Source organism: Cinclus cinclus, chromosome 17 (assembly GCF_963662255.1).
Source record: "Cinclus cinclus chromosome 17, bCinCin1.1, whole genome shotgun sequence".
In the NCBI taxonomy this organism is placed as follows: Eukaryota; Metazoa; Chordata; class Aves; order Passeriformes; family Cinclidae; genus Cinclus; species Cinclus cinclus.
Genome location: NC_085062.1, coordinates 4407461 through 4433815, shown reverse-complemented (window position 1 = coordinate 4433815; position 26355 = coordinate 4407461). Strand labels below are relative to the sequence as shown.

Sequence of the window (26355 nt, the reverse complement as noted above, 5' to 3'; positions counted from 1 at the left end):
TCCTTCCTGCCCTCTCAAGGTGCACAAGGCACTGAACATGAGGAGCTGCGCACGCCAGTGACAAGCTTGGCTCTATCAATTCCTGCTGATCCCACTCCTAAAGCCCAGTCCAGAGTGGACATGAGGCCCAGTGGGCTCACAGGGTGGGCTCTGCTAACAGACCCTTCTACTGGGGCAGGACCAGGGCACAGCAGGGAGCACAGCGGGCTGCTGAGCTGGCAGCACACCCTCACCAACCTCCTTCCTCTCTGCCTCCGTCATCCCAAACTGGTAATGGCCCAGCAGGAAGGGCCACACAGCCTTCCTGATCTCGTGCTGGATCCCACCGTAGTAGATCAGCCTCAGCAGCTCCTGGTCCTCGTAGCTCTGTGGGAAGAGCCTGGGTCAGGGCACAGACACAGCTGGGACATCAGAGGTACAGGTGTCCCCAGCCTGGCTGTGCCACCCTTCAGCACCCAGAGCACTCCCAGACCCCAACCAACCCCAGCCCAGCTGCCCATCTGCTGAAGATGATCCCTCAGAACCCTGCCTGGGCTTAAGTAGAGCCAGGGGCTGCTGTGGGTGGACATTTTGGCTCTCCACACCAAATAGTGGCCCACCAAAGTCACCAAGGGCCACTGCTGTGCCTCTGACCTGATAGCACATCAGGACAGCAGTACCTTGATGACAGACACTGCTGCAGGCAGGCTCTGAGCAGAAGGTCTTTAAGAGGAGCAGTGTTCACTCCTCAGCTCTCACGTGCCAGGAATTAGGAGCCTCAGGCTTTGTGCAGCCTGGGACAGCCTGGCTGACTTCACTCCTTGAGGAGCCTCTTGACGTGTTTCACCACCTCCCCATGCTACACCCACTTCAGTGACACTGCCCTGGGCTCCCTGATCCCAGCAGAGCCTGGTGTCCCCAGGGCATGGCCCTACCGAGCTGTCCTGCAGGTATCTGTGCCAGATGTCCACCGTGAGCCCCGTGCTGGCACTGCAGGGGACATCAGGGGACACGATGTTGTGGTTCACCAGCGCTGACAGGTGAGTTCTCACTGTGGACAGGTGTCTGCAGTAAGCCAGCCCTGCAGCAGGAACACCACACCCTCAGCTGTGAAACCTCAGGAAACACGAGGGTGAATAGCAGGAGAAAGCACTGGTGAGCCCTGGGGGAGACCCTCTGCAGCCACACCCAGCCCTTGGAGCAGGGAATCTACTGGGACAGGTTCCCTGGTCTTGTACCCCCAGTGCTGTTGCTCACGGGGCTCAAGGCTGAGAGTCAGGGTCCAGCTGTTTGCTCCCCACCCTGAGCATGTGCAGCAGGCTGGTCCCAGCTCCACCGGCCACTGCCAGCTGCCCCAGCACCACTCCCAGCCCAGGACCTCATCCCTCATCCCATCACACATGCCAAGGCAGCAGCAGTGTGACAGGTACTCACATCCATAGAAAGCCCGGGACAGGATCTGGTACTTCATGTTGTCACACAGCAGTTTCAGAGGAGCTCTGCCAACAAAAACACACATTATATGATGGGAGAAAATGCTCCTGTGCATCCCCTCAAGCCTGGCTTTGATCCCACAGATCCAGCTTTGCCTGAAGAGTTTCACCAGGGATGGTGCCTGGGTTCAGAGCAGCAATTCCTGCTGCCAGGCTATGGAGATGCAGGGACAAGCCTCACCTCAGGCACATCCCATGACCCTGCCATGATTCCTGGGCACTGAGCCCTGGCTCTGCTGTGCCCAGGTGCCCTCGTACCTCTCGTGGCTGCAGCCATTGGCGGGGCCCCCGTCGGAGGAGCCGCTCTGGGAGCAGGAGGAGCAGGAGGATTTGCGGGTGCTGGGCTGCCACATGGGTGGCAGGACAGCCCCTGGAGCATCCATCAGGTCCTGGGGCACTGCAGGAGGGCAGAGAGGAGCATCAGCTACAGCCTGGCACTGCCCTGGAGTCAGGGAGCTACAGGGGCCCAAGAGAAAGAGAGCTTTCATCAGCAAATGCAGCATCCCACTCTTCCCAAGGAGGCTCCAGCAACCAAGCAGGACCCACCACAGGGAATCACAGCACTGGTGAGCTCAGGAGAAAGGAAAGGAGCAAAGAGCACTGATGAGAGAGAACTATTTCTAATTAACCAGTTAATTTAGAAAGCTGATCTTAAACTGCTTTGTGCTGAACAAAGCAGAAACTCAACACCCAATGCAGAGGCTCCAGAGAAGGGACTGAAGAGACAAAACAGGATTGAAATCAGCTGCTGTCCCAGGAAGCGCAGATTACTGGAAGGGAAAAGGCCCATCCTTCAAAGGATCCCATCCAAAGTTCAGGGAAAGAAGGGAGCATCCAAATCACAAGGCAGGAGATGAAGACTTGGATGAAAAGGTTGAGAGGGACAGCAGGAGCTCTGCATGTTGTCACTTGTTAATCCCTGCTTAAACTCAAAGTGCTCCTGTAGAGGCCTTGGGGTCCTGCTCAGGTACCACCCACACACAGCCCAGGTCACGAGGAATAATCTTTTTTACTCCTCCTTGGAAATTAAATTGTGGTAGAAATTTCGTCTTCTGGCTGGGCAAATGTGTCCTCGCTCTCCCTTGGTCTCACTGGCTCTCTCTGCTTGTGATAAGGAATAAACGACATTGGCAGGAAAAATATTGAATCATTCCCACCCCTCAATGATGGGTGAGTGACAGTCAGTGGTGACAGGGACAGCTCTGCAGGACCTCTCAAGTGACAACACAGGTGAGCTGAGTACCAGACCAAACCAACAGCTCATTACTCTGATGCCAAGACGTGCCCAGAGCAGCATGGAGAGCTCGGGATGTGCCAGGGAGACTCAGACACCATTTAGGGATCACCACCATCTTGCTTCCAGCTGGAATCTTCAGGATCTTCCCTCTCCCAGCAGTCACAGGTGCAATGAATGGGTGAAAAGCACCATTAATGGCAACTAAAGACACAGAGAGAGGACAAAGGCACCAATGAAAGGGGAGAAAGGAAGAGTCTGTGGAGAAAATGATGCAGTTCCACCCCTGGCTGAGGAACAGCACAGGCTGTGATGATGCCAGCTGAGGAGATGGCAGCAATTCGTTTCCCAGAAAATGTGGCCCCCAGCATGGAATTTTAAGGGGTAGATCAAAAGGCAGACACAGAAAGACACTCTCTATCTGCTGTTTTAGCTTCAATCAGGTTTTTATCTGACTCACTGAGTTGTGTTAGTCAGCTGAAGGCAGGGAGAACCAAGTATCATCTCAGCTGACGTTATGGAGGAGTCACAGCGGATGTAATTTCTCCCTCATAGCCTCCAAAATGTATGAAAAAAAAGTTTCCATCACATTTCAGAGCTTTTTTTAAAAATACCCTACAAGTCTTCTACCTAAAACTCATGCTTTCCCCCTTATAAAGTCACCTATGATGCCCCCAGAGGTCAGAAAACAGTTCTTGGCCTCCCACAGAAGAGTGAGGACAAATATACAGACATTTCAGCCAGGTTCAGATCATTCACCAGACATTAAGAGGCATTTTTGGTTTGGAGAATCCAGCAGCATCCCCTCCCTTGAGTTAGGGACTGAAGACAGGTGGGTGCAGCCTGACATCACCCAGAGCAGGGTGCTGTGACCTCCCCTTTGTGCTGCAGAAGCCACACTGAAGGAACATCACTGGATTTAGTGCAGCCTAGGGGCAGCAAGAGAAGAGTCAGCCCTGGGGGCTTGTGATGGCAGAAGGTGGCCCCCAAGTGACCAAAGTGAATTTTTTACTGAAATTATGCGTAAGAGGGTTTTTTTTCCCTGACCATTAATGCTGTTGTGCAGCTGCAGAAACAAAGGACTCAGTAGCAAGTGGAAGTTAAAAGAAACCAACAAAAAAAATCCAACACAGATTCATGGAATGGTTTGGGTTGGAAGGGACTTTAGAGATCATTTAGTTCCATGCCCTGCCATGGGCAGGGATAGCTTCCACCATCCCAGGTTGCTCCAAGCCTCATCCAACCTGGCCTTGGACCCTTCCAGGGATGGGATAGCCACAGCTTCTCTGTGCCAGGGCCTCCCACCCTCCCAGGGAGGAATGCTGACATTTCAGATCAGGCAGCACTGGCACAACCAGAGCCCATCCCCTGGAACCCCCTCCTGGTTTATCCCATGTCCATCAGCACCGCGTCCCAGCTCCTACAACCTCCCCAAACCCGCCCTGCACTCACCAAACTCTGCCTGCGTCCCGGGGTAGATGATCCTGAAGACATAGTCCGTGGCTTCATCATCTTCCTTGTCGGACGTGGACTCTGAGGAGCCCTGGGGGCTTCGCTTCCTCAGTTTGGGAAACACCTTTCCCTGGGGGAGCAGAATGTGCCCTTCACCAGCCACCCACTCCCTTCCCCAGCTCCTGCCCTCCATGCTTTGGCCATGTCTGCACATTCCCTGGGCTGGAGCAGCCCCTGGAACAAGTTTCCAGTGGCAGGTGAATCCATAACCCTGCTAGGGACAGGGTAAATACAGCCCAGAGAACCAAACCCTCATGGGCAGCCCTCCCACACCACCCCCCACAGCAGTCCAGAAGGGTCTGTTTAGCTGGGCAAGGCCACGAGCTAAACCCAACCACATTAATTTTGCTGCTTTAAACGCAGCAGCCACTACTGCCAGGCAGAGGGGACACATGGGAACCCCAGCAGGAACAGGCACCCACCTTTCCCCGCTGTGACCAGAGAGGTGGATCCAGCTGCCCGTGGGGCAGGAGCCCGTTCTCCAGGCAGGACAGGAACTGCAGCAAGTGTCCTCCACGGGGGAAGCGCAGAGGTGGCCTCTGGATGCCATCCTGGCTCACCAGGACAACTGTGCCACCACTGTCTACTGTTGGCAACAGCGAGAGCAGGCACAGCCATCAGTGAGGGAAACAGCACAGGCAGAGGGTAGGAAAAGCTCAGGGAATGGAAAATAAGGATTTTCTTCCTTGTGTGGATTCTTCTCTAAGTCCAGGACAAGGCAGGCCCTGGTAAAGGCTTGCTGGGATCACCCCCTTGGAAATCAGAGCCTTGCTCTGCAGGGAGCCCTCCCAGCCAAGCATCACAGCCAGGAGGAGCTGGGGAAAAGACTTTTCTAGAAGCACTTAAATCACAGTGACCACCCAGAGCTCTGGGCATCTGCCCTGGAGGGAGCCAAAGCAGAACCATGTCCAGAGGTAAGGGACCATATGGCAGGGTGTCACAGCCCCCAGCTCTGGCCTTACCTTGCTGGTGACAGTGCAGGTACACGATCTCCTCCAGGCGAATGGTCATGGCATAGTCCCAGTACACACTGGAACAGAGGGACAGGGAAGCTGTGAGCCTCAAGGGCGTGAGAGGCTCTGCTGCTGCTCACAGCAGCTCCAAATCCTGCTCCAGATCCCCTGGCACCAAGCAAAGCCACAGAAATGAGGCTGAGATGAGATCCCATCACAGGATGAGATCCCAGAGCAGTGATGCCAGCCTGATGAGTGACATCCCTCCAGAAGCAGGAGTTGTCCCTGCCACCTCAGCTCAGCCAGGGCCAGCCCTGTCCTGCCTGCCCTGGCTGGTTTCTCTGCAGTCACACTGTTCCCAGACATAGGAAATGTGTCCATGGATCCTGGCAACTGCAGGGAGGGACAGGAGCCCTGCAGAGCTCAGCACCCCAAGAATCCCTGAAGAACAGCCCTGGGACCCCAAGGAAATGTGCACTGAGGTCCAAGCTTGGGCTGCTGCTCTGCCCCAAGGAGGGGAAATAAACCCTCACAGTTTGTGGGGTTTTTTCAGAACTCACAACAGTTTTAGTCTCAGCTGTTTCTGTTCAAGAACTGTCTCAGCAGTTCAGGCACCTCGAGGTGTTTGAGCAATAAAGAACATGCTGGAGAGCTGGGAGAGCTGGTGGCCACCAGACAGAGCAGAGAGGCAGGGTTCATTCCTGTGGAGAGCCCAGAACTGCTGCCCCACAGTGTTAGCACTCAATCACATCCCACTTCTTTGCAACAAAGCAAATTTCCAGATTCTGAGCAGCAGCAGCAGCAGCATCTGCCACTTCATAAAAATAGTGCTTAAATAACATTAAAAACAGCTCGTGAAGGACAGGAAGGTGTGCACGAGTCACTCCTTGTACAGTCATACTCACTGTGCCATCTGCCTCCTCTCTTCCCTGGTCACGTCTTGACATAGGGAATTTTTAGAGTTTAGGCTGATGCCCAAGGCAAGAACTCAGAAAAGGAGTGTAGAGATGAAAACAGATTTTAGGGGAGGGTTTCAGGCAGAACTGAATGGCCCAGGGGCCAAGAAGAAAGGGGCAAGGAAAAGAACACAGGTTAACAAAACCCAAAAAACCTACAACTGGCAATGAACAAAACTGAGACCAAGTTTTGCTGAAGATCTCTACTCTGGGTCAATGCATCAGTGTCCTAAACACTCCCACTTTCCTGGAGCCAGGAGCAGAGTGCACTGGGAGGGAGGAGAGGGCATTCCCCTCAGAAAATCTCTCAGGGCAACAAATGAAACCACTTTGTGTGTTTTGGAGCAAGCCCCACTTCCCAGCAGAGACACATCTCACACTACCTCCTGCCACCCTCTCCCTGCCTCCCTCCCACTACAGGCTCAAGGATGATGGTTTTGCTCCGGGAAAAAACAGTGATGGCTTTGCATCCCAAATCCAAACTCTGACCCAGGGGAACATTTCCCCCCCTGGTCTGGCTGACAACTCAGAGCCAGTCACCTCTTCTCATAGTCCAGGTCCCCCATGGAGCCATTCATCAGCTGGTTGGGGGTCCACTTCAGTGCCATGATGTCAGCAGTCTGGTGAAGGGACAGATATCCTGGGATTGCCTCCATGTCATCTCGCTTGGGAAGAGAAACACAGCGACACAGTGAGCTGGAAGGTGCCAGAAGCACAAAGCCCTGCAGCCCAGTCGTAGCCCCTCACCTGAGCCCACCCAGTCACACCAGGGAGAAACCCACTGTGTCCCTGAAAAACCTCCTCACAGAGACTCCAGGACACCTCAAGGCTTTGGAAAAGGGCTGAGAGCAGCTGCCCATCAAGGAAAAATTAACATCTCCACCTAAAAGCAGTTTGCACTTCATTTATTTGACTACAAGAAGCAGGATGGGATAGGAGGAGGAGTTTTGTGGTAAAGAATGGGCAGGGACAGGAGCCTGTGCTTCTACCCAGACTGGAGCAGAGCTCTTCCTTCCCACCAGGAGGATCTGTATCACTAAGACCTCCACAAAGACAGTCACTCACTGTCTTCCCAGGTTAAAAACGTGTTTTCCTCCTCCATCCAAGAGCAATTTGGGATGGAACAAGGTGCTGAGGAGCAGAGCAGTGTTTCAAAGTCCAGGTCTCCCAGCAGGAACTCACCGGCTGCACCAGGACGTTGTTCTTGCCATACAGGAGAGTGGCTCGGGAATTCTGGTGCAGGGACTCCACGTAGTCCCTGGCAGACAGGGATGGCCTGTCATCCATGCTGCCACTGGAATGTCTTTTCTGAATCTGCAAGAGACACCCCCACAAACATGAGGTGAGCACAGACACCCTCTGGCTTCCCAAAAGCTTCTCTTGAACCTCATTCCCTCCTCACTAACACACTTATGATTTCTAGTCACTACTAGAAATCTTTCCCTCAGGGCCCTCTAAGGGGATTCCTACTCTGTCCAAGCTCAGAGAAGCCCCAGAAGTGAGCTTTGTCTGCAATGCACGGAGCAGATTCAGCTTTCTGTTCATACACGATGGTCCCAAGGCACACAGACCCTGGGATGCAGTGACAGGAGGAGCTGACACACCAGGGCTCTCATGGGCCACGTTCCCAGCACCTCTGCCTCAAAGATTTCCCTCATCAGAGGGCTCCACAAGCAAAGGGATCCCAGATCCTGGGAGGAGCAGAGGGAGGTTTATCCCCCACTCACACAGAGCGCCGGGCGCTTGGTGGGCGAGTCCTGGCGGCAGTGGGAGCTGTGGATCCGGTGCCTCTGGACCAGCTCATCTGCAGAGGGATCTGTCCAGAAGTGGTCAGCAGTCTTCATCTTCGTGTATTCCAGTGCACAGGGCCCCACTGTGGAGAGGAACACACCAAATATAAGGGAGCCATCCCTGATCCCACGGCCACGGTCACTTCCCTGATCTGCAGATCACAGATTTGGGAGCACCGGTTTGGAAAGCAAGGAGGGAAAGCAAATAAAGGAAGTGTTACCCAATAAAGATGCAAGAATTGGCCCATCCACAGGATCCATCAGGAGGGCTTCCTTCTCATAGTACTTACTAGAAGAAATAAAGGACAGCAGAATGGTGGAGCACATAGACAGTGGTTTAAATCCCTGTCATGCCCTTTTTTGTTGGTATCTCCTCTTGATGGGGAGAGAGCAAGAAACCCTAAACAGTCCCTGTGGAAGGCTCCATGTCCTGGACTCTGCCCAGAAGTCCAAAACAGAAATTCCTGGGGAACAGCAACCCTCCTGCAGCACATTGCAAGCATCACCATCTCCTAACTAACCTGTCCCAGGACATGACAGCTCAGCATGCAGATCCCAGAAGACAAGGACAATGCAGCCCTGACTACCCAGCCATCACCAGGGCCAGCGTGGCCTGTCTGTACTTCAGGGAGTGCACAGTGGTCACCAGCAGCAGGGCATCCATCAGAGTCCCCACAATGGGCACTGAGTGACACACCTGGCCTGTGCCATCCAGGGACTTCCACGCCCCACGTGGATATTGGTGTGGCTGAGTCCCAGTGCCACGGACAGGGACATGGGTGGCCTGTGCTCACCTGCTGTTCTCCACCAGGTAGTGCACAATTTTATCCAGGACCTTTTCGAAGAGGGCTGTGCGGATCCAGAGGTGCTTGATGGCTTGAGGAGACAGGTTTGGCATCTTGGGCACCCTGCGCACATTCTCCGGGACCCCCTGAGCTTGGTTTCGCCTTTAGAGGTACAAGACAAGAGACAACGACACCACAGGCTCATCCCTGAACTCTGAGGGAGCCCAGGGCACTCCTACCACCAGGGTTTTGGGGTGCTGACTGAGGTGGCTGGAGGACCCAAGGGAGTTGCTTGGGACAGAGCTCTGGAGGTGCTTCCTATCCCCAAATCCAGATGGACCTCAGCTGCATTTGAAACCAGAGGCCACTAAATCTAAAGTCCCCCCCCAGAACTCTGCTCTTCCTCAGCAGATTCCTCCAGCCCACACATCTTTCCATGGCTGAGCTCACAGGCAGAGCAGCTCATCTTAGGACAGCTTAAAATTCCTGCCCGCAGGTAGCTGCTCCATCCATCTCCCTGCTAATTGTCCAAGGATGAGTAATCCTTTCCCAAACAGCAGCTGAATTACTGCAGGTTCAAGCCCTGCACACTGAGACAGGCCAAACGTGGTTCCAGCTGGCTTGGTGATGTGGTCCATAAAGTGACAGCTCAGGAGCAGCGTGCTCAGCTGTCCCTGAAGCACCAGAGCAGGGGAAGAGAGAACTTGTCCACCCATGCTTAAACCACACCTCAGTCCCCTAGAACAAGTTTGGTCAAGATATAAAAAACCCAGCAGAAGACTGAAGGAGGCTCAAGTTGGACCCAAACCACACCTCCCACCCCAAAACCCGAACGAGCAGAGAGGACTGGCAGCCACGCTGGTGCCTTACACGTTCTCAATGAGCTGCTCCAGGTCCTGCACCTTCCTGCAGAGCTCCTCTGCCAGGGGGAAGCTCTTGCCCACCTTCATGAAGAGCGCTGCGATCTTGTTGCTGCGCAGGAACCCGGCCGCCCTCCTCTTCAGCCCAAATAGCACACAGCATTCCACAGCAGCTGCAGAGAGCACAGGCCCCACGATCAGGATATTCCCAGCTGGAAGGATCCCCAGGAATCATCGAGTCCAGTTCTTTGAGTGATTGGCCCATCAGTGGAACGCACAGTTATTAGCACCACGTGATCTTGGCTTTATTAGCACCATGCTCTACCCAGCTTGGCCAACCTCAGGAGCACCTTCCCTACAGTCAGGTTGAGAATGTTGGGGCTGTTCAGCCCAGGGAGGAGAAGGTTGTGTGGAGACCTCACGGCACCTCCCAGGATCTGAGGGGACTACAAGGAATCCACAAAGGGATTGTTCATCGCCACCCCTCCTACTAGACCAGGTTACTCTAAGCCCCGTCCAATCTATCCTTGAACACTTCCATGGATGGAAGCTCCTAAAACTCCTCAGACAGTAAATTTGAAGGCAGAGACATCCCCCACCTTGGCTTCAGGAAACTGTAAACCCATCCCACACGGGAATTAACAACAAGCAGCACAACTTCTCCAGGCAGGGCAATTGCTGTGCAGGGCAAACAGGCTGACACACTCCTTGTGGGTTTTTTGTGGATTGTGGAGAAGCCAGCATCTCCCTGAGGTTTTCCCTTCAGCCCAGTCTGAGGGATAGGCACAGGAGGAGTGAGGATGGGATGAGTCAGGAGGAGAAAGCTCAGGAACAAGGACAGGTACAATGAGGATTTCTAAAGCAGCACAGGAAATGGGGAAATTTCCCCCCAAAAAATCTTGGTGTTCATACAAACATTTTTTCTGAAAAGCTGAAAGGAACAAAGAACCTGGGGATAAACCACAGGCCATGCCAGCAGCTCAGTCTGGCTTTGGGAACTCTGTTGGCACCTGGGGACATGGGGTCTCATTAAGCCCCTATGGAAGGCTCCATGTCCTGGACTCTGCTCGGAGGCACTCACCAAACCCCAGTGAGTGCCCAGACAGTCCCAGACACCTTCCCAGTCCTGCCATGGTGAGCAGGGATCCCGGGAACCAGCAATGACTCCACAGAAAAACACACACAGGCAGCTCGTTCCCAAAGTCCCCTGGGAGGGCTCAGGATGGATGTCTAGTGCCAAACACAGACTGATTAAACAGGCTGATCAAAGCACTGAGAAATCACATGGACCCACAGTCCTCAGCTCCTTGATCCATGTCTGACAACAAATTCTGCTCCCTCCTCCCTGGGAAGCCAGTGCTGCTGAGCCGAGCCCACTGAATGCTTCTTCACCTCCTGCCTGGAAAGGCACACTTCCCTACAGCTGAACAACTCCATGGAGACATGGGAAAAGGCATTCCATGCAGCCCCATCACAGCAGCTCCCAGGCTGGGAGAGGCTCATTATCCTGCCCTGCTCCTTGCTGTGCCTGAGCTTAGCTCGGTGCCGAGCAGCAGCATCCGAGGGGTGGTGAGACACAGCCTGTGCTGGCAGAACAACAACAGATTTGGGCCAGCCCAGCCCTGCCGACCCCCAGCAGCCAGGCAGAGCCACTGCATGGACATCTGGCTTTGAAACCAGGTCCTGCACAAGCCCTCTCAAAACCCAGAGGGCTCCACCTGCCCCAGGATTATGTACGGCCACAAATAAAATAAAACACAAACTGCTCCGTGGCTTTTGCAGAAAAGCCAACATCTCCCTCATTTGTACTCTGGTCCATGCCCACCTGCCTGGGACTGCACCCAGGGGTGTCCATTTGGAGTGCCCAGCTCAGGCAGGTGCTGAAAGCTCAAGGGACCCAGGGAGGGGTGAGGAGCCAGGGCTGCTCCTGCCCAGCTGCACTCCCATGAGAGTGAGCTCCCAATGCCACCAAATTCCATATATCCATTCCAAATTCCCAGCAGACAAATGGGAGCTCTGGTGCTCTCTCTGTGTTCAGGTCGTGGGCAGCACATCCCAGCTCCTGCCAGGCAGGGAGAAATCTCAGCTCTTGAAAGGCCTCTGGCACAGAACATCAAGACAGAGCTGTCAGCAGCATCTGTTCCCAGTGCCAGGTCTGAACCTATGCAAAACACCACTCCAGCTGGCAAAACTACAGGGAAATGTGCAGCTTCCATAGGAAAAACTCTCCCCTTGCCCCACTAAATCCAGGGCTAATGGTAGGATTTTAAAATTGGATGAGTTTTGGAGCTCAGTTGTGTTGGGATACACAGGATATAATCTACAGCAGACACACATGGTGCAGGGGCCCTGCTCAGCTACACAGGTAAGGGCGCAGCTTTGACTTCTGGCAAAACACTGAAGATATTCCCGAGCTGCCCAAAGCTCTGACACGATCCAAACCCCTCGGGCTGAGCAGCCTTGGCTGACTTGGACACCAAACCCTGGGCTCCCACAGCCCTGCTGCTGGCTCCCCATCAGCCTCCCAGGGCAGCCTGGATGTGACAGATGCCAGCTCATGTTTGTCTGCTCCAGACCCCCTCTCAGAACACCCAGAGGGGCCCGGGGGCTGCTGCCCTTCCCTGCCAGACCACTGGCTCCATCCGGAGGGGTTTGGGCTACGCTGGCTGCGCAGAGGGCTCCGTGAGGAGGGCTCTGCTGGGAAGGCAGCTCTCTCCAGGGAAAAGGGCAGCTCTGGCAGCCACAGCCAGGCTTGCAGCACGCTCTGCTTGGCAGGGAAAGAGGTTATTTATAAGTTCACCGAGAGACTCCCGGAGAGTCACAACACCAGGGAAGGTGCAGGAACCATTCCAGTGATGGAGCAGAAGGAGGACACCAGGGAAAGGGCAGAAGGAACCAAGGAACCCTTTGTGCCTGGATGCCTCAGCTCCCTGTTGCAGGAGCCTATAAATAATCCCAATCTGAGGAGCCTCGTGCTGCACAGAAAAGCAGGGAATGAGTCACACCTGGAAGTCTGCTCTGCTCCTTTGATGCCACACTGGGGCCATGGGCTGGGAACAGGCTCCTGAGTGTCTTTGATGTGAGGGCCCAGCAGGAAAAGAGAAAGCCCAGTCTCCTTTCCATAAACTCCTATTCCATAACAGCAAAGTAAAGATTTGGACTTGATAGACTTTCAGTTGAAATCAATTCTCAAGGGAATTTAAAAATAAAATATTATTTCTAGTCCTTCCTCAACGGCTGCACACACTGCCAGCATCCCTCCCTCTTCTGACACCTCCCTGTGTCTTTTAAGCACCAAGTCCTCAGGGATCCCATCCTCTGGCACTCCCCACTTCCCCAGCCCAAGGTGCTGAAGCTGGAGCATATTCCCAGGAATGGCACAAGCCCAGGCAGGGAATGCACAGCACCAAAAGCCCCAGTCCAGGCCAGCATGGGAGACTCACCACAGAAGGAGATGATGTGGCTGCTGTCCTCATGCACAAACTTCCTCGTCACAGCCTCCTCCATGATCTGCTTCACCTGCAGGACAGAGGCAATTGGTGAAAACATGGAATTCCAGCCATGGACCAGAGCAAGGAGCCCTGGGGTGAGGTGGGTGCACAGGAACCTCCTCTGCTTCCAGGTTTTCCCAATGGCACAGGAGATTTTGTGGAGGATTGATGCAGGTCTGGCTGCTGAGCACCACCAGCCATTTCAAAAAGTCAGGTATAAAAAAAAAGGGTTGTTTCATTTTTGAGAAACTTCATGGTAGGAAAACAATGAGGTGAGAATTAACTGAGGGAACTGAGCATCACCTTAGATAAAAGTCACCTAATAAAGGTACCCAAAAATCATATTTAAGGTTTTTACAGCACTGTTCTGTTCTCTCATTTTGTTTGACAAATTTCCTGTGACACAGCTGTCCCAAATGACTGCAACTATCCATCAGTGCCTAATTCAGAGATCACCTGGCACCAGCTGTGCCCAGGAATTCCATTTGCACAGCAGTGCCAGCAGCTCTGCCCTCTCTGACTCACAACTGGCACTCAGCTGATCTGGAGGAAGCTGTCACTTAGTGCTCATCAGGGACACGATTAGGGGGCAAAAACAAATAGGACCCCACACAAATTGGGAGGGTATTTTTTGCAAGGAGCAGGCAGGAGGTCAGAACTGCCAGTCAGGGCTCTGGCAGCAGAGTGGTGACTTCTATCCCCAGCTGTCACTCTCCCTAATCCTGCTGCCACCAGCCAAAGCCCAGCTGAATCTTTGTTCCTTAAACATTCAGTTCCCAACCACTTCTCCTTTCAAACACAGCTGCCAGCATGCCTGGATCTCATCTTCCAGTGCCTCTAAAACATCTTGGTTTTGGAAAACGCAGGGGAAAGTGTTCCCAGCACAGAGCTGAGGGTGTGAAGGAGGCTCTGCTTAGCAAAGTGTTCTCCCTGGGGGCACAGGGAGGAGGGAAATACAGCAGGTCAAGACTTAGTCAAGTAAACCTTGCATGAATGAGAGACCTTTAATGGCATCATTTGGGGAATTAAACTCTTTTGCAAGGTATAATCAAGGTCAGTTATGCACGGCTGACAGCTCCATAAAGGAAATCTTGAGTATGGATTAAGAGCAGAGTCCTCTCTGAGCCAAGAGCTGCTCTGTGTCAGAGCCCTCAGGTGAGATCCCAGCACTGCTCCCTGCTCGGTGACTAACAGAGCCCTGAGACTTCCCTGGGTGCCAGCAGCTCGGATGAGCTGGGACTGAGTCAGGAAGTCACAGTAAGGAATGTCACTGAGATGTAGAACTCGGGACTGGAGTGCTGGGAGCGCTGGGAAATTCCTCTTGGCACAGCATGGTCCAGCTCCTGCACCTCCCACATCCCAACCCTGTGCTCAGAGCAGTGACTCCACCTGCAGGAACCGCCCAGGGACCAGGATAAAGCTCCATCTTCCACCTCAGTGTCCCTGGTCAGGGCACCTCTTGGTGCTCCTTCATTCCTTACCTCCCACCTACAGTTTTCCCCTTTCCCATCCTGGGGAACCAGTAAAGGGGCATCCAAAATCCTTGCTCCAGCACCATTTTATTTTACATTTCAGCAGGGACAGAGCAAGTCCCAGGAAGAGGAGAGGAGCCTCTGTCTCCCACACATCCCCCAGCCTTGGCTGCAGGGGTGGATCAGGGATGGGAAGCAGCACACACCTCGTGTCCACCAGCGCCCAGGTGCTCCCCAGAGCTGCCCCTTTTCCTCCACCTGGAATTCCACCTGTCCACCAAAGATATTCTGGCAGCCTGCCCAGCCCAGGAGCCATCCCTGACCATCTCTGGGAGCAGCCCTGGTAGGGAAGTTCACATCTTGGGGCCCTTAGGGATTCCCTGAAATTTTGGCTCTCCCAACTGGCTGAGCCACCCTTGTCCAGATGGCTCCTGAGCTTCACCCAGGCAGGCTGAGCTTCCTCTTTCAGCAGGACACAGCACTTCTCTCTCACACATCCAACTGATCTCCCAGAAAATGATGACACACAGATATTAAATGTACACTTGTGGCAGCACTGGTGGTACTAGGATTTTTAACCCCCACCAAAATATACCTGAAAAATCAATGTGCAGAGTTATGTCTTTACCAGCTTCTGATTCAACCAGGAAATATTCCAATATAAGCAGTATATTCTAACATTTGTTTGAAATTTCAATGTATTGACACAATGCCTGCAGTGCCTTCCCCAGGGCAGTGACCATCTGCCTGTCCATGGCCTGGGGACCATCCAGGACAGCAGGATCTGGCTCTGACAGAGCATTTCAGTGCCAACACTGCACAAACCACCTGCACGCTCGAGGCACAAACAAAACACTTTTCAAGAGACACAGTTTAGTGGAAAATTACTCATTAAAAGTAAAAAGAAAAAAAAAAAAATTTGCACTGCGTTGGCTGAGGTTGTAGCACTAAAAATAAATCATGGAAGTCTAAAGGACTGGAAGCGTTTGACAAACACAAACAGCAGCCCCAGCAGGTAGAGGCCAGACAGACCAACAACACAAAACAAGGGATAGCTTGGAATCCTGGAATGCTTTGGGTAGAAAGGACCTTAAAGCTCATCCCATTCCACCCTTGCCATGGGCAAGGACACCTCGCATCAGCCCAGGCTGCTCCAAACCCCATCCAACCTGGCCTTGGACACTTCCAGGGATCAGAATCAACACTCGCAGGGAATAGAGCCAAGACATCCCAACTTTCTCTACGTACCAAGAAAGTTTTCCATCAAAACCATTTTACATCTGCCCAAACAGACACAGTTGGCATCTACGGGACAGCTCGGAGCCAGAGAACCCCGAAAGTCCTGACAGACCCCAAAGGACTCTCCCACTGGGAGCAGCCCTCCACAGCCAGCTGGGACCACCACCACCACCACCACAGCTGGGATCTCCCAGCGTTTGGGACACCCCGGGGACATCAGCTCAGCCACACTTGGCTCCCTCCACAGAGAGGACTTGAACAGCCTCTGAATTTGCTGCATTCCAGCATTTTAATGCTAATTCTCAGGCTGTAGCCAGAACAATCCCAACAGATGAAGCTGCCCACTCTGGATCTCATGCCAGTCTAGGGAAATGAGATGTTTGCTCTTCTTTTATTAGAAAAGAAATTAAAACAGAAACTAATAATTTAGCTGTAGGTAAACTTGAGAGGACTATCATCAAGTATTCCACAACAGCACAAACAACCCCCCTGGCTCCAGCTGTGAGCACAGGACAAGTGCCCCTGGAAAGTGAAATCAAACCCTCACCTGCCCAACTCCAGGTCTCAGGGAGGGATGAAGGCTTAGACCTCTCTGCTACAGAATTCCCAGGGATATGCAACATCCAAAGTCCAGCTCTGCTGTCACCCAGCCCTGTTGTCATTTACACTGCTGGAACAAGCCAAATATTGTCCCAGCCACAGCCACCACCGAGGTGCAGGGACCAGGAGCAAAACAAGAACTGCAGGTTTAATTAGACCAAGGCAATATTCACTCACAACTGTTCTACCTGGTCAGATTTTAACCCTGTAGAACTCTGGACCATTCAGGGATGATTGCAATCTATTTTCCTGCCTCTTGCACAGCCTTTCACTGGTTATTGAGGCATTTCTGTGGAAGCACAGCACCTCCTGTCTATTTGGCCATGCTCATAACTCTGTGCAATCGTTTACAGCAAGCCAGATGCAGAGTTCCCAGGGAGATCCTTTTCCCAGTCCTGTTCCAGGGTCAAGCTCACTCACATTGCAACAGGCTGAGGGCAGCTGTGGGGATGCTCCAGGTGACCAGATCCAGGAATGGGCCTGGTTGCAATATCCAGCATCAAAAAATGTCTGGATGAGCAAAAAATGTGGCACAGCAGCCACACATTGGAGCCAAAGCAGTGGGAGAGCATTCTATCCCAAACCCAAAAGATTTACAGCAAAAAAATAGAGATGAAAATGGAGATGGAGATGTCTCCTGCTCCCTCTGAACATCCACCTCTGCCAGAGCCAGGAAGCTGCACTGTCTGTACCCCCTCAGAGTCAGAGAATTCATCACAGAATCATGGAATTGTTTGGGTTGGAACAGACCTCCAAGAGCATTGAGCCCAAACATTTACCCAGCACTTCCAGGTTCACTGTTCTGTTCAGTCCACCTGGCCCAGGAGAACCATCAGGCCCTCAAAAGCCATCAAACAAACAAAATAATTAAAAAAAACAAAACAAAACTACCCAATCCATTGATGAAAGAGGCTTTAAGCTTGATTTGCTTTTATACATTTGCTTTTCAAATTCTTTCCCAAGCTGGAGCTTTCTCATTCTCATCACTGCTTTGATTATGTGTTTGAAGTTAACTCTTGCACTTAAAAAAATCCCATTTTCCGTGTCACTTTTGGTGCAAGGAGTGCACGTGGGCATTCCTTGATGTAGTTCTAAGCTCTCCTGTAATTGCTTCTCCCAGCCAAGGTCTCTTCCCATGGAAAACCTCCACAGGAAGCAGCTCTGGAGCTGTGTGTCCATGGAACACTGCAGCACTGTCACTTCTCAGGAGCTACAAAATGCTGAAGGATCCCTGGATGCAACATTAGGACATCCTCAGGCAGGGCTGCACCTGCAAGGACAAACAGACTCCCCTGCACTGCAGGGGAATATTTCCCAGCAGGAATGTAAGCCTGGTTTTGCTGGATGTACCAAAGGTGTCCAAGGCAGAGTGAGTACAGCATCTCTGCTCAGCTACAGGACACAAAGACATTATTCCAAACCCCAAACCCTTCTGGTGCCCACAGGAGTCTCTGTGTGCAGGGAATGCTGGATGGAAATCCTGGGATATTTTATCACGTTGCCCTTGCTGGAGCTAAAGTCACTTTTATAGCTAAAGCAGAAATTCTCAGACTGAAACCTTTTATCAGCTACATTTATCTTCTCATTTGAAAATGAAATGTCTGCCTGTTGCCTGTCCTGTTGCCACAACACCCTTTTTTAGCAGCCTTGTTGATAAAATTCACATTTTCAAACTCGGTGCCGCAGGATTTCCTGTCTCTTCTGCATTACCACGTTCCTCATCTTTCCAGCAACAAACACCCTGATTATCCCAAAAGCAAGTGCCAGACTGACTGTTCAGCACCACCACGAGCTGCAGCCACGCTCTGCCACTTCTCCAAGAGTTCACTGGCTGACCACTATAAAAAAATCCCAATTAATTGTGTTTGGATCAGTTAGAACATCCCCAGCTGCAGGGCACGGGCACCATTTACATCCAGGGACATTTTGGTGGCCCCCGGCACGAGGGGACAGCACAGGGACAGTTCTGGTGGCACCAGGCACTTGCCTTGAAAGCCATTTGGCAGCTCCCTATTGCTGCTGCCTCAGGGACATCGATCACCCTCCAGCCCACCGAGACCTTTGGCTTTTCTAAAAGTCTTATTTCATTATTTATCACCACTTTCTGAATAAAACATGGCAGCTCCTGCAGCTGAGGGATCCTCCACGTGACATACAGGAGGGAATTCCAGGCCCAGCCCTTCCCCAAGAACCACATGTGCTCACAGCTGGGGACTGGGATGAAGCTCCTTGGGGGATGAGGGAGCAGAAGAACTCAGAATACTTGTGCAGTATGCTGGGAAATGAATTTCATATATATTAATGGAAGGATCCATAATGCAACATAGCACCCTGGGGGACACAGGGGTTATCCCAGCCACGTGTACTTACTGATGGTGTTTTGCACCAGATTTCCTCCACAGAGCATCAACTTTTGGCCAAAAATCCGTGCTTGCAACACTAATTTAAGCTGCCTAAGATCACGTTGTAGCTGGTTCTATTCCTGTTGTGCTTGTCAAACGCACATTTCCACGCCATCTGTGGGCACTGGGCTCGCTGGAAATGCTCAATACAGACATTTAAGGAAACATTTAAGGCAAACTTTAGTCATTTCTGTGTCACCCAACCACCAAGCCAGGCTCTGTTCCCACCACATCCCAGAGCTCCTGCTTTTCCCAGGTAGTCATGTCACCCTGACGAGCGTTTTGGATTCACGGAAACGTGGCAAAGGATGATGCTGAAACCCAGGGCAACTTCCAGCTCCAAACTGCCCTCAAGTCCTGGATCTGTGCAAAGCCAGGTGTTCCCATGGCAACAGCCAGGATGCTGGGAGGGAGGAGGGCAGGATATTTTGGCAGCAGAGGACAGAGGGTCCCCTGGCCCAGGGAAAGTGTGAGAAAGGGGATGAACCTGCTCTGGGGATGAAGGCTCAAAGCCAGGGGTTTCTGGAGCACGAGAGCTCTTGTGCAGAGCCCTGCTTTTATGTTTAAAATGAGAGGAAATGGTCCCCAGTGATCAGTGCTGCTCTTCAGAGCAGATCGATGCAGGCAATCGAGAAATGCTGCATTAAGGGCCCTCTGTTCTCTCTTGGTACAGAAATATCTGAAAAAGGCTGCCCTGGGTGCTTGAGAGACATCAGAGGATCCCTCTGCCAACAGCAGCTTTCATTACCAACCTGAAACTCATCATCCTCATCCTTATCTTGCCTGAACACTTTTGACAGCTACACAAAGGCCTTTTCCCTTTTTTGTAATAAACTGGCCTTGAGAACACTTAAAGCTCTCAACATTAATTTTTCAAATCCTAGTAACGTTAAATTAATTTACAATTTTCTACCTATCCAGAATGAAATAGCTGGCACTGACGCCTGCAATCTGATATTTTGGAATGGCAGGCACACAGAAAAACAAACCCAAGCTGCAAAAACATTGCTCTTACCAGTCATTTGTGTTATTTAGCCACAAACCAGGCAACATGGCTGCAAAGCAGGGGCTTCTCTGAAAGGGTGGGAGGAAAAGACTGACTGTTGTTCCCATGGCACATGATGAAGGAATTAGTCAACAGCTACACAGTGACAATCATTCCAGCTACTGAAAAATAAACTATATATCTGGTAGGAGACAAGCAGGCTGTGGTCAACCCAAATTTTTGAAAGAATTCTAGGAACAGGCAGCAAAATGTTCAATCCAGGTTTAACAGTTAGTGACAAGTAAAGACTCAGAGCTGCTTCCTGAGTGGCAAGTTAAACATAAACTAAGTTTTTGCAGAAGAACGACCAAGATGACTGTTTGCTTTCATACAGCACTCAGCTTTTCACTCAGCTCACATTCCAGGGCCACGTGTGCAGGTGGATTGCACAGGTAACACCTGCTTCCCTTCCTCTGTGCCCTGCAGCTGCCTGGAGGGAGTTCAAAACACACCTCAGGACTCTGCTCAAAACAAAACTTGTAAAAGAAGGGGAAGAGCACAGGTTGCAAGGGGAATACTTCTAGTTGAAAACCCACACCCCTCCAAACCTGGGTATTTCAGGCTCTGGGTTTGTAAAAAAGCCTTGTTCTAGCTGATAAAAAAAAAAAATCAGAGAATGTTGGTCATGCTGCTTGTCCTGCACAACAGGACACAGGATGCCTCACAAAGTCAGACTTCACTCCTTCCCTTGCAGCCTGCTGACAAACAGTCAATTTTGCAGCTTCCAGGGTTGATTTGATTTATTATGACCATATTGGGGGGGGGAGGTGGAGGAAGAAGATGGTGACAGATAACACAGCTCATCTCAACCTGCACATCCACTGCAGCACAGGACTTCTCCAGAATCCAATGCCTTAACCATGGCAACAGCCAAATACTGAGGGCTGTTCAGTGCCCTGGGTAATTCCAGTTTATTGTTTCTGTCCCTGCTCGATTCAGACCTTCTTCCCAGTGTTTGCCTCACTCAGTTATGGCCCTGGGGTGACAGATGTGGCACAGCTCCCCAGGGACAGCCCTGCCTGTGCCTGGTCTCAGCTGGGCTCACCTGCACTGAGGGCCCTGGCAGCTCACACAGAGCCCCAGCTGGAGCAAAACCAGGCATAGCCTCATGAAATGAGAATAATACAGGTTTGAGAAAGGTTAAAATTCTGGGACTGGGCAAATAAAAATGCTGAATTTCTGCAAGTGGCCCTTTCTACTGCTCCTTGGAGTCTGCACAAGCTCCTGACTTATCCTGAGGTCAGCCTAAAAGAAGAAGAAAAACCAAAAAGCATGGGCAGGGAGTACAAGAATGCCACACCTGCTCCTGGTTTCAGGGATGGTGCTAAATAATTAACTCCATAACCTACAGGATTTTTAATTCCTACCAGAGCAAAGGAGGGCACAGGTCCTCTATGGACCCAGCCTCTGTCCAACATCAGCACTTCCAGCAGGAGTGGAGGGCCAAGTGGAAGGCAAATCCCAAGGAAATGGCAACCACCTGGTACCTACAAAGGCAGGGAATCCACATCCACACCGACATCCCAAACAATGGGATCACCAGGAAAAAGCCTCTGCTCTGTGTCAGCACCAAGGGGCTGCTGGAGAGAGCCTGGAGCGTGTCAAGCACCCGGGTGACAGCACCATGGTGGCACTTCACAGAGCAGGGGGGTTTTCCCCACGAACCCCTTCCCTCCCTCAAACTTTGCTCACATTCACCACACCCACGTTATCTCCCCAAAAATCCAGCAGAAGGGCACGGACCAACCCCAGCTCTGCTCCCTGAGGTACCAGCTCCACTTTCCCCCAGCACACAGCTCTGGGAAGGAGCAAAGCCAGGCATTGAAGGCCAGCACAGGAGAGACTCTGGGGAAAGCCAGGAGCAGCCCTGGCTCCCACCCTGCAGCAGCTGCCACAGACAGTAATAATGAGGTGGCAGCTCTATCCACAACGCTAAATAAATGTCATACCCTTTTCCTGGTTTAATAGCTGTTGCTGAGGCAACCAGTAGTATTCTTTAGCACCACACCCGGCACAGGATTAAAGGTGGGAAGTGCTCTGGATGGGCAGCGCTGTCACCCTCCCCAAACCCACCACCCACAGCTCTGCTTCTCCCGACTCCAAGCAGTGTCTTCCTCTCCCGGGAGCCTGCAAACGGGATAGCGAGATGCTCGTAACACCAGAAACAAAACACCACACGCAGCCCACCCCTCTCCGGCATCTCGGGATGCGACCTGCAGGGACAGAACGTGGGCAGGACATGACAGCAGCTCACGGTGACCCAGCGCTTCGGTACCGGGCGGGACTGGGCTCCGTGACTGGACGGACCGCCGGCTCAGGTGTAACACACGGGATAAACACGGATAAAACAACGTACAAACTAACAGAGTAAAAGATGCCTGAGAAGAGGAAGCACAGCGAGATGCGAAGCGCCATCACCCTGCACTGGGCACGCATATTTGAGCCCCCCCCGCTCCATTTTCCTGGCCGGGGTCCCCAACACCCGCTGGCCCCCGCCCTGCCCGGGAGCGCCGTGCTGCGGGAGGGCTCGTCCCATCCCCGCTCCCAAGGGAAGGACGCAGCACCGGGAGTCGCCCCTTTTTTTTCCCCTGCGGAAAATCCCAAGTTGTGGCGTGCTCTGCCTTCAGCCAGAGGCGATTTTCCAAGCATGCGGAGCGCTGGGATGCCGGGCACTAGCGCTGCAGGGATGCTCATCCGCCCTCCCCGGACCCGCAACCGCGCCCGGGTGGGCTCGGGGCTGGTTTTTGGGGGGGCTCTTAAACCCGCGGTGGCAGCAGGAGCCAGCGGATACCACGGGCGAGCGGGCCCGGGGCTGTCCCCGGGCGGGAGCCGCCGCTCCCCGCGGGCACCGGGCCGGGGCTGCTCCGGGGGTCCCGCACCCACCTCCTTCTTGACGGTACGCAGCAGCCGCTGCCGGGTCTCCGCCTCTGCGGGGAGAAATGAGGAGAAGAGACCCATTTAGTGCAGCCCTGCCCCGCCACCCCCCGTCCCGGTTCCCGGTTCTCGTTCCCGGTTCCCGGTCCCCGCCCGCCGTACCCGCCGGGGCCGCCGCCATGGCCGCGCTCGCTCCGCAGCGCCCGCAGACTGCCGGGCACCGGGCCGGGCCCGCGGGGCCGCACCGCCCCCCGCCCCGCCGGGGAGGGGCCGCCGCCGCTGCCAATCCGCGACTGGCACCGGCATCCCGGTACTCCCGGCACCGGTACCCCCGGCACCGGCATCCACAGCACTCCCGGCATCTGTACCTGCAGCACCGGCATCCACGGTGCCCCCGGTACCGGTACCCCCGGCACCGGCATCCACAGCACTCCCGGCATCTGTACCTGCAGCACCGGCATCCACGGTGCCCCCGGTACCGGTACTCCCGGCATCTGCAGCCCCCGTCAGCGGCGGCCTGAGAGGTTACCGGGTCCAGGCCGGTGCTCCCGCGGGTGTCTCAACCCGGACCGGTCCCATGGTACCGTCACAGCCGTCCCCCAGCTCCCGGGGTCGCCACCAGTCCCCCCTCCCCAGCTGATCCCCGTTTCCCCAGCCAGGTCCTCGCACCCTCGAGCCAGCCCCGAGATGCCCGGGGATGGCGGCGGCAGGGCTGGGTGACACGGGACAGGGAGAGTCCTGGGGGTGTCCCCACACATGGGGAGCGCTGGGGCAATGTCTGGCCTCGGACAGGGGTTCAGGGCTCTGGGGGTCCCTGGCAGGGGAGAAACAACCACGTCCTTTCAGGCGGGAGCCGTCCAGGATCGCTCTGGTGAGCTCCAGCACAGAGGGAAGGTGACAATGACCATTGGAGACCCCCAATGCCTCCTCTCAAAATCACACAATCACAGCCCCTCGGAGAGTGCCCAGCCTGCAGCATCATTAACATCTCTTCTGTTTTCCTCTTCCCTCGTTTACTGTTCCAGGACATTTCCATAGAAACAGCATCCTGGCTCCTCCGCAGTCCAGTTTCCAATAACTACAAACCGCGTTAGTGCGAGGGCAGCGGCGCCCGGCCGTGCTGCACGGCGGCCACCGGCACGGCCCCGCCTGGCCCCGCTGCCATCGGGACTCAACCCCGGCACGGACCGCAGGGACACGGGATCAGCCCCCCAGAGTGCCCCCAGAGCTGGGCTGCATCCTCTGCCTCGGAGCTCCTCCTCCTCGGTGGCCCTAATGACCATAATCCCGATGGATCCCTCCGCTGTCCAGGCTGGCAGGAGAACAGGAGGGAGCTCTGGCCTCGGGATTAATCCGAATTTAGTCCCTACTGGATCTCCCAGGGGTCAGGAGGAAGCCTGGGCCGTATCCGTATTTCCGTGTACTCTGCTTCTCGCTGTTTGTTTGTTTGTTTGTTTGTTAAATACCCGTTAGCGGAGGTGGTGACAGCACAAATGGAACCAGCTCGGGGGAACGTGATGGCTGGATCAGATGGGTCCCAGAATCTTTGGGAGAAAATCGTCTGAAAGAAACACAGGGACAAGCTTCCCCACAAGCCTTGCTGGTTCCTTTTCCTTGGAAAACTCTGCTTGTCCCCGGATTAAAGACAGGTGGGAGACGATTGGCCTCTGTTTTCTGGAGCTTGGAGAGCTTAAATGAAAGCACGTTGATCCATACTTAATGTGATTAAGTTGCATCTCTGAGTATCATGCTAATTAAATTAAACTTCCCACTGCTGCCTCTGTGGCTTTAACAGGACAGTTGTTTTAAGACCACAATTCACTCCCCTGCATTTCCCTGCACAGATGGGCAGGTGGGATAAAAGCATTCTGTTGATCAAGTCGTTGTGGTGTTTAGAAACAACTTCTAAAGCAATGGATATTCAAATTTAAATCTGATTTGAGTTGGATTTAAACTCTGCATTTTCAATCTGAAGTGATTTGTGCTTTGAATAAGGAAAATAACGGGAAAAGCAGAAGTAAGCGGATGAGGCAGCACACAGACTGTGTCTGACCACAACGTCTTAGGTGTAGAAACTGGATCTTGGGAAGGAATTCTTCCCTGTGAGTGGTGAGGCCCTGGCACAGGGTGCCCAGAGAAGCTGTGACTGTCCCATCCCTGGAAGCGTCCAAGGCTGGGTTGGATGGGACTTGGAACACCCTGGGAAAGTGGAAGTGTCCCTGCCCATGGCAGGGGTGGAACCGGATGATCTTTAAAGTCCCTTCCAACCCAACCGTTCCATGATCTCCCCAAATCACCTCTCCCCCTGCCCTCCTCCCACCTCCAGCAGCTCTTTCCACCTTGCAGCTTCTAAAAACCTCACGGAGATTTCAAAGCTCTCCTTTCATCGATTTGACAGCGCGGTCCTGACCCGCTGCCGGAGGAGCGGAGGGGCACGGCACGGGAGCACCGGGAGCATTCACGGCTCATTCCCCGAGCCCGGGGGGATCTGGCAGGGATGGAGGCACTGAACCGACGGCTCGGCTCAGCCCCGGGCTGCAGCGGGGCATCAGCCGTGCCTGGGAAGCGGAGCTGGGTCCGTGCTTGAGCACAGGCAGCTCCCAGCACGGACAGCAGCGTGCGCATCCCTGCGAAGCAAACCCTGCACGGCCCCGGCTGCGAGCGGCTGTGGGAATAGCTCAGGCACTGTGGGAATAGTCCGGCCGTGGATGTTCCTGCAGGCCCAGCTCTGTCCCCCCGGGTGTGATGGAAACAAGAGGCTCTTCAGGAGAGAAAGGATCTTGGTTTTAAACGCGCCAGAGTTTCAGCAGCCAACACTCCACGCTGGGGAAGAGGTCTCTGTCCAGTGCTCGAGGGATGCTGGGGGCTGTCCCTGTTTCCCGCAGACCCCGCAGACCCCTGGCAGTGCCTGAGCCCATCTGCTGAGCCCTTCTGAGCAGCAGCAGGACGTGGGCACAGGGGGGTCTCCCACTTGTCACACCGAGCCATTCCACGTAAACCACCTGCAGAAAAGAAGGGTCAGCAGCAGAGAAAGAGCTATTATCTATTATCCATTATTTTTCACAGTTGCTACAACCCCAGCTGCCTCAGTTCTGTTATTTATGCCTCGAGATGGTGTTTGGTCAGGAGGTTAAACCCTGCTCCCCCAGGAGCCACCCCGGGCTCAGGAGCAGGGGCTGTGCCAGGACCGTCCCAATCTTTGCTCACTCCCCCCCCAGCCCAGGGACCACCCTGAGCCCCCACACCCAACCCCTTCACTCGGGGAAAATCCTCATCACTCTATGGAACCCCACCAGCAGGAAACTGCTGTATTTCACAGAAGAGGTGTCCAAAGAACAATTATTTCATCTTAAAGCAACAATGATTTCAGATTCCACCCTGGAGAGGAAGAAGCTCGTGGAGTGCAGCCCACCCTGTGAAGGAGCTGACAGGACTGGACCCACTTTTAGGCTTTTCCAACCTAAACAACCCCATAATTCTCTGATTCCATTCCGTGACAATGCAAGCAGCCAGGGCCAGACACACACATGTACAAAAAAAAAAAAAAAAAAAAAAAAAAAAAAAGAAAAAAAAAAAGTGCTTTTAACTGGAGGTTTCTAACGTGTGCTCGTGTGTGTGCTGAGGGATTAACAGTGTCCAGAGGCTTCCCGTGCCGGGCAGCTGCGTCACG

General features: G+C 53.4%; 1 protein-coding gene across 3 annotated transcripts in view; it reads right to left on the bottom strand.

Annotated features, from left to right (window-relative positions):
• SGSM1 (small G protein signaling modulator 1) overlaps positions 1 to 22866 on the bottom strand; it is a 29714-nt gene extending 6848 nt beyond the window's left edge. For 2 of the 3 annotated variants that reach the window (XM_062504249.1, XM_062504250.1), the window contains exons 1-16: positions 22848 to 22866; positions 22695 to 22738; positions 13006 to 13081; positions 9573 to 9735; positions 8712 to 8864; positions 8139 to 8206; positions 7855 to 8000; positions 7310 to 7441; positions 6668 to 6792; positions 5181 to 5248; positions 4641 to 4804; positions 4159 to 4288; positions 1731 to 1869; positions 1414 to 1478; positions 915 to 1060; positions 238 to 366 (exon numbers count right to left, since the gene is read on the bottom strand). In XM_062504249.1, coding sequence (XP_062360233.1) covers positions 238 to 366; positions 915 to 1060; positions 1414 to 1478; positions 1731 to 1869; positions 4159 to 4288; positions 4641 to 4804; positions 5181 to 5248; positions 6668 to 6792; positions 7310 to 7441; positions 7855 to 8000; positions 8139 to 8206; positions 8712 to 8864; positions 9573 to 9735; positions 13006 to 13081; positions 22695 to 22738; positions 22848 to 22866 — 1767 coding nt within the window. Of the gene's footprint in view, positions 1 to 237; positions 367 to 914; positions 1061 to 1413; positions 1479 to 1730; positions 1870 to 2739; positions 2911 to 4158; positions 4289 to 4640; positions 4805 to 5180; positions 5249 to 6667; positions 6793 to 7309; positions 7442 to 7854; positions 8001 to 8138; positions 8207 to 8711; positions 8865 to 9572; positions 9736 to 13005; positions 13082 to 22694; positions 22739 to 22847 lie in introns of all 3 variants that reach the window. The other variant, XM_062504248.1, reaches the window with a different exon arrangement.
• Between the last annotated feature and the right edge of the window lie 3489 nt (positions 22867 to 26355).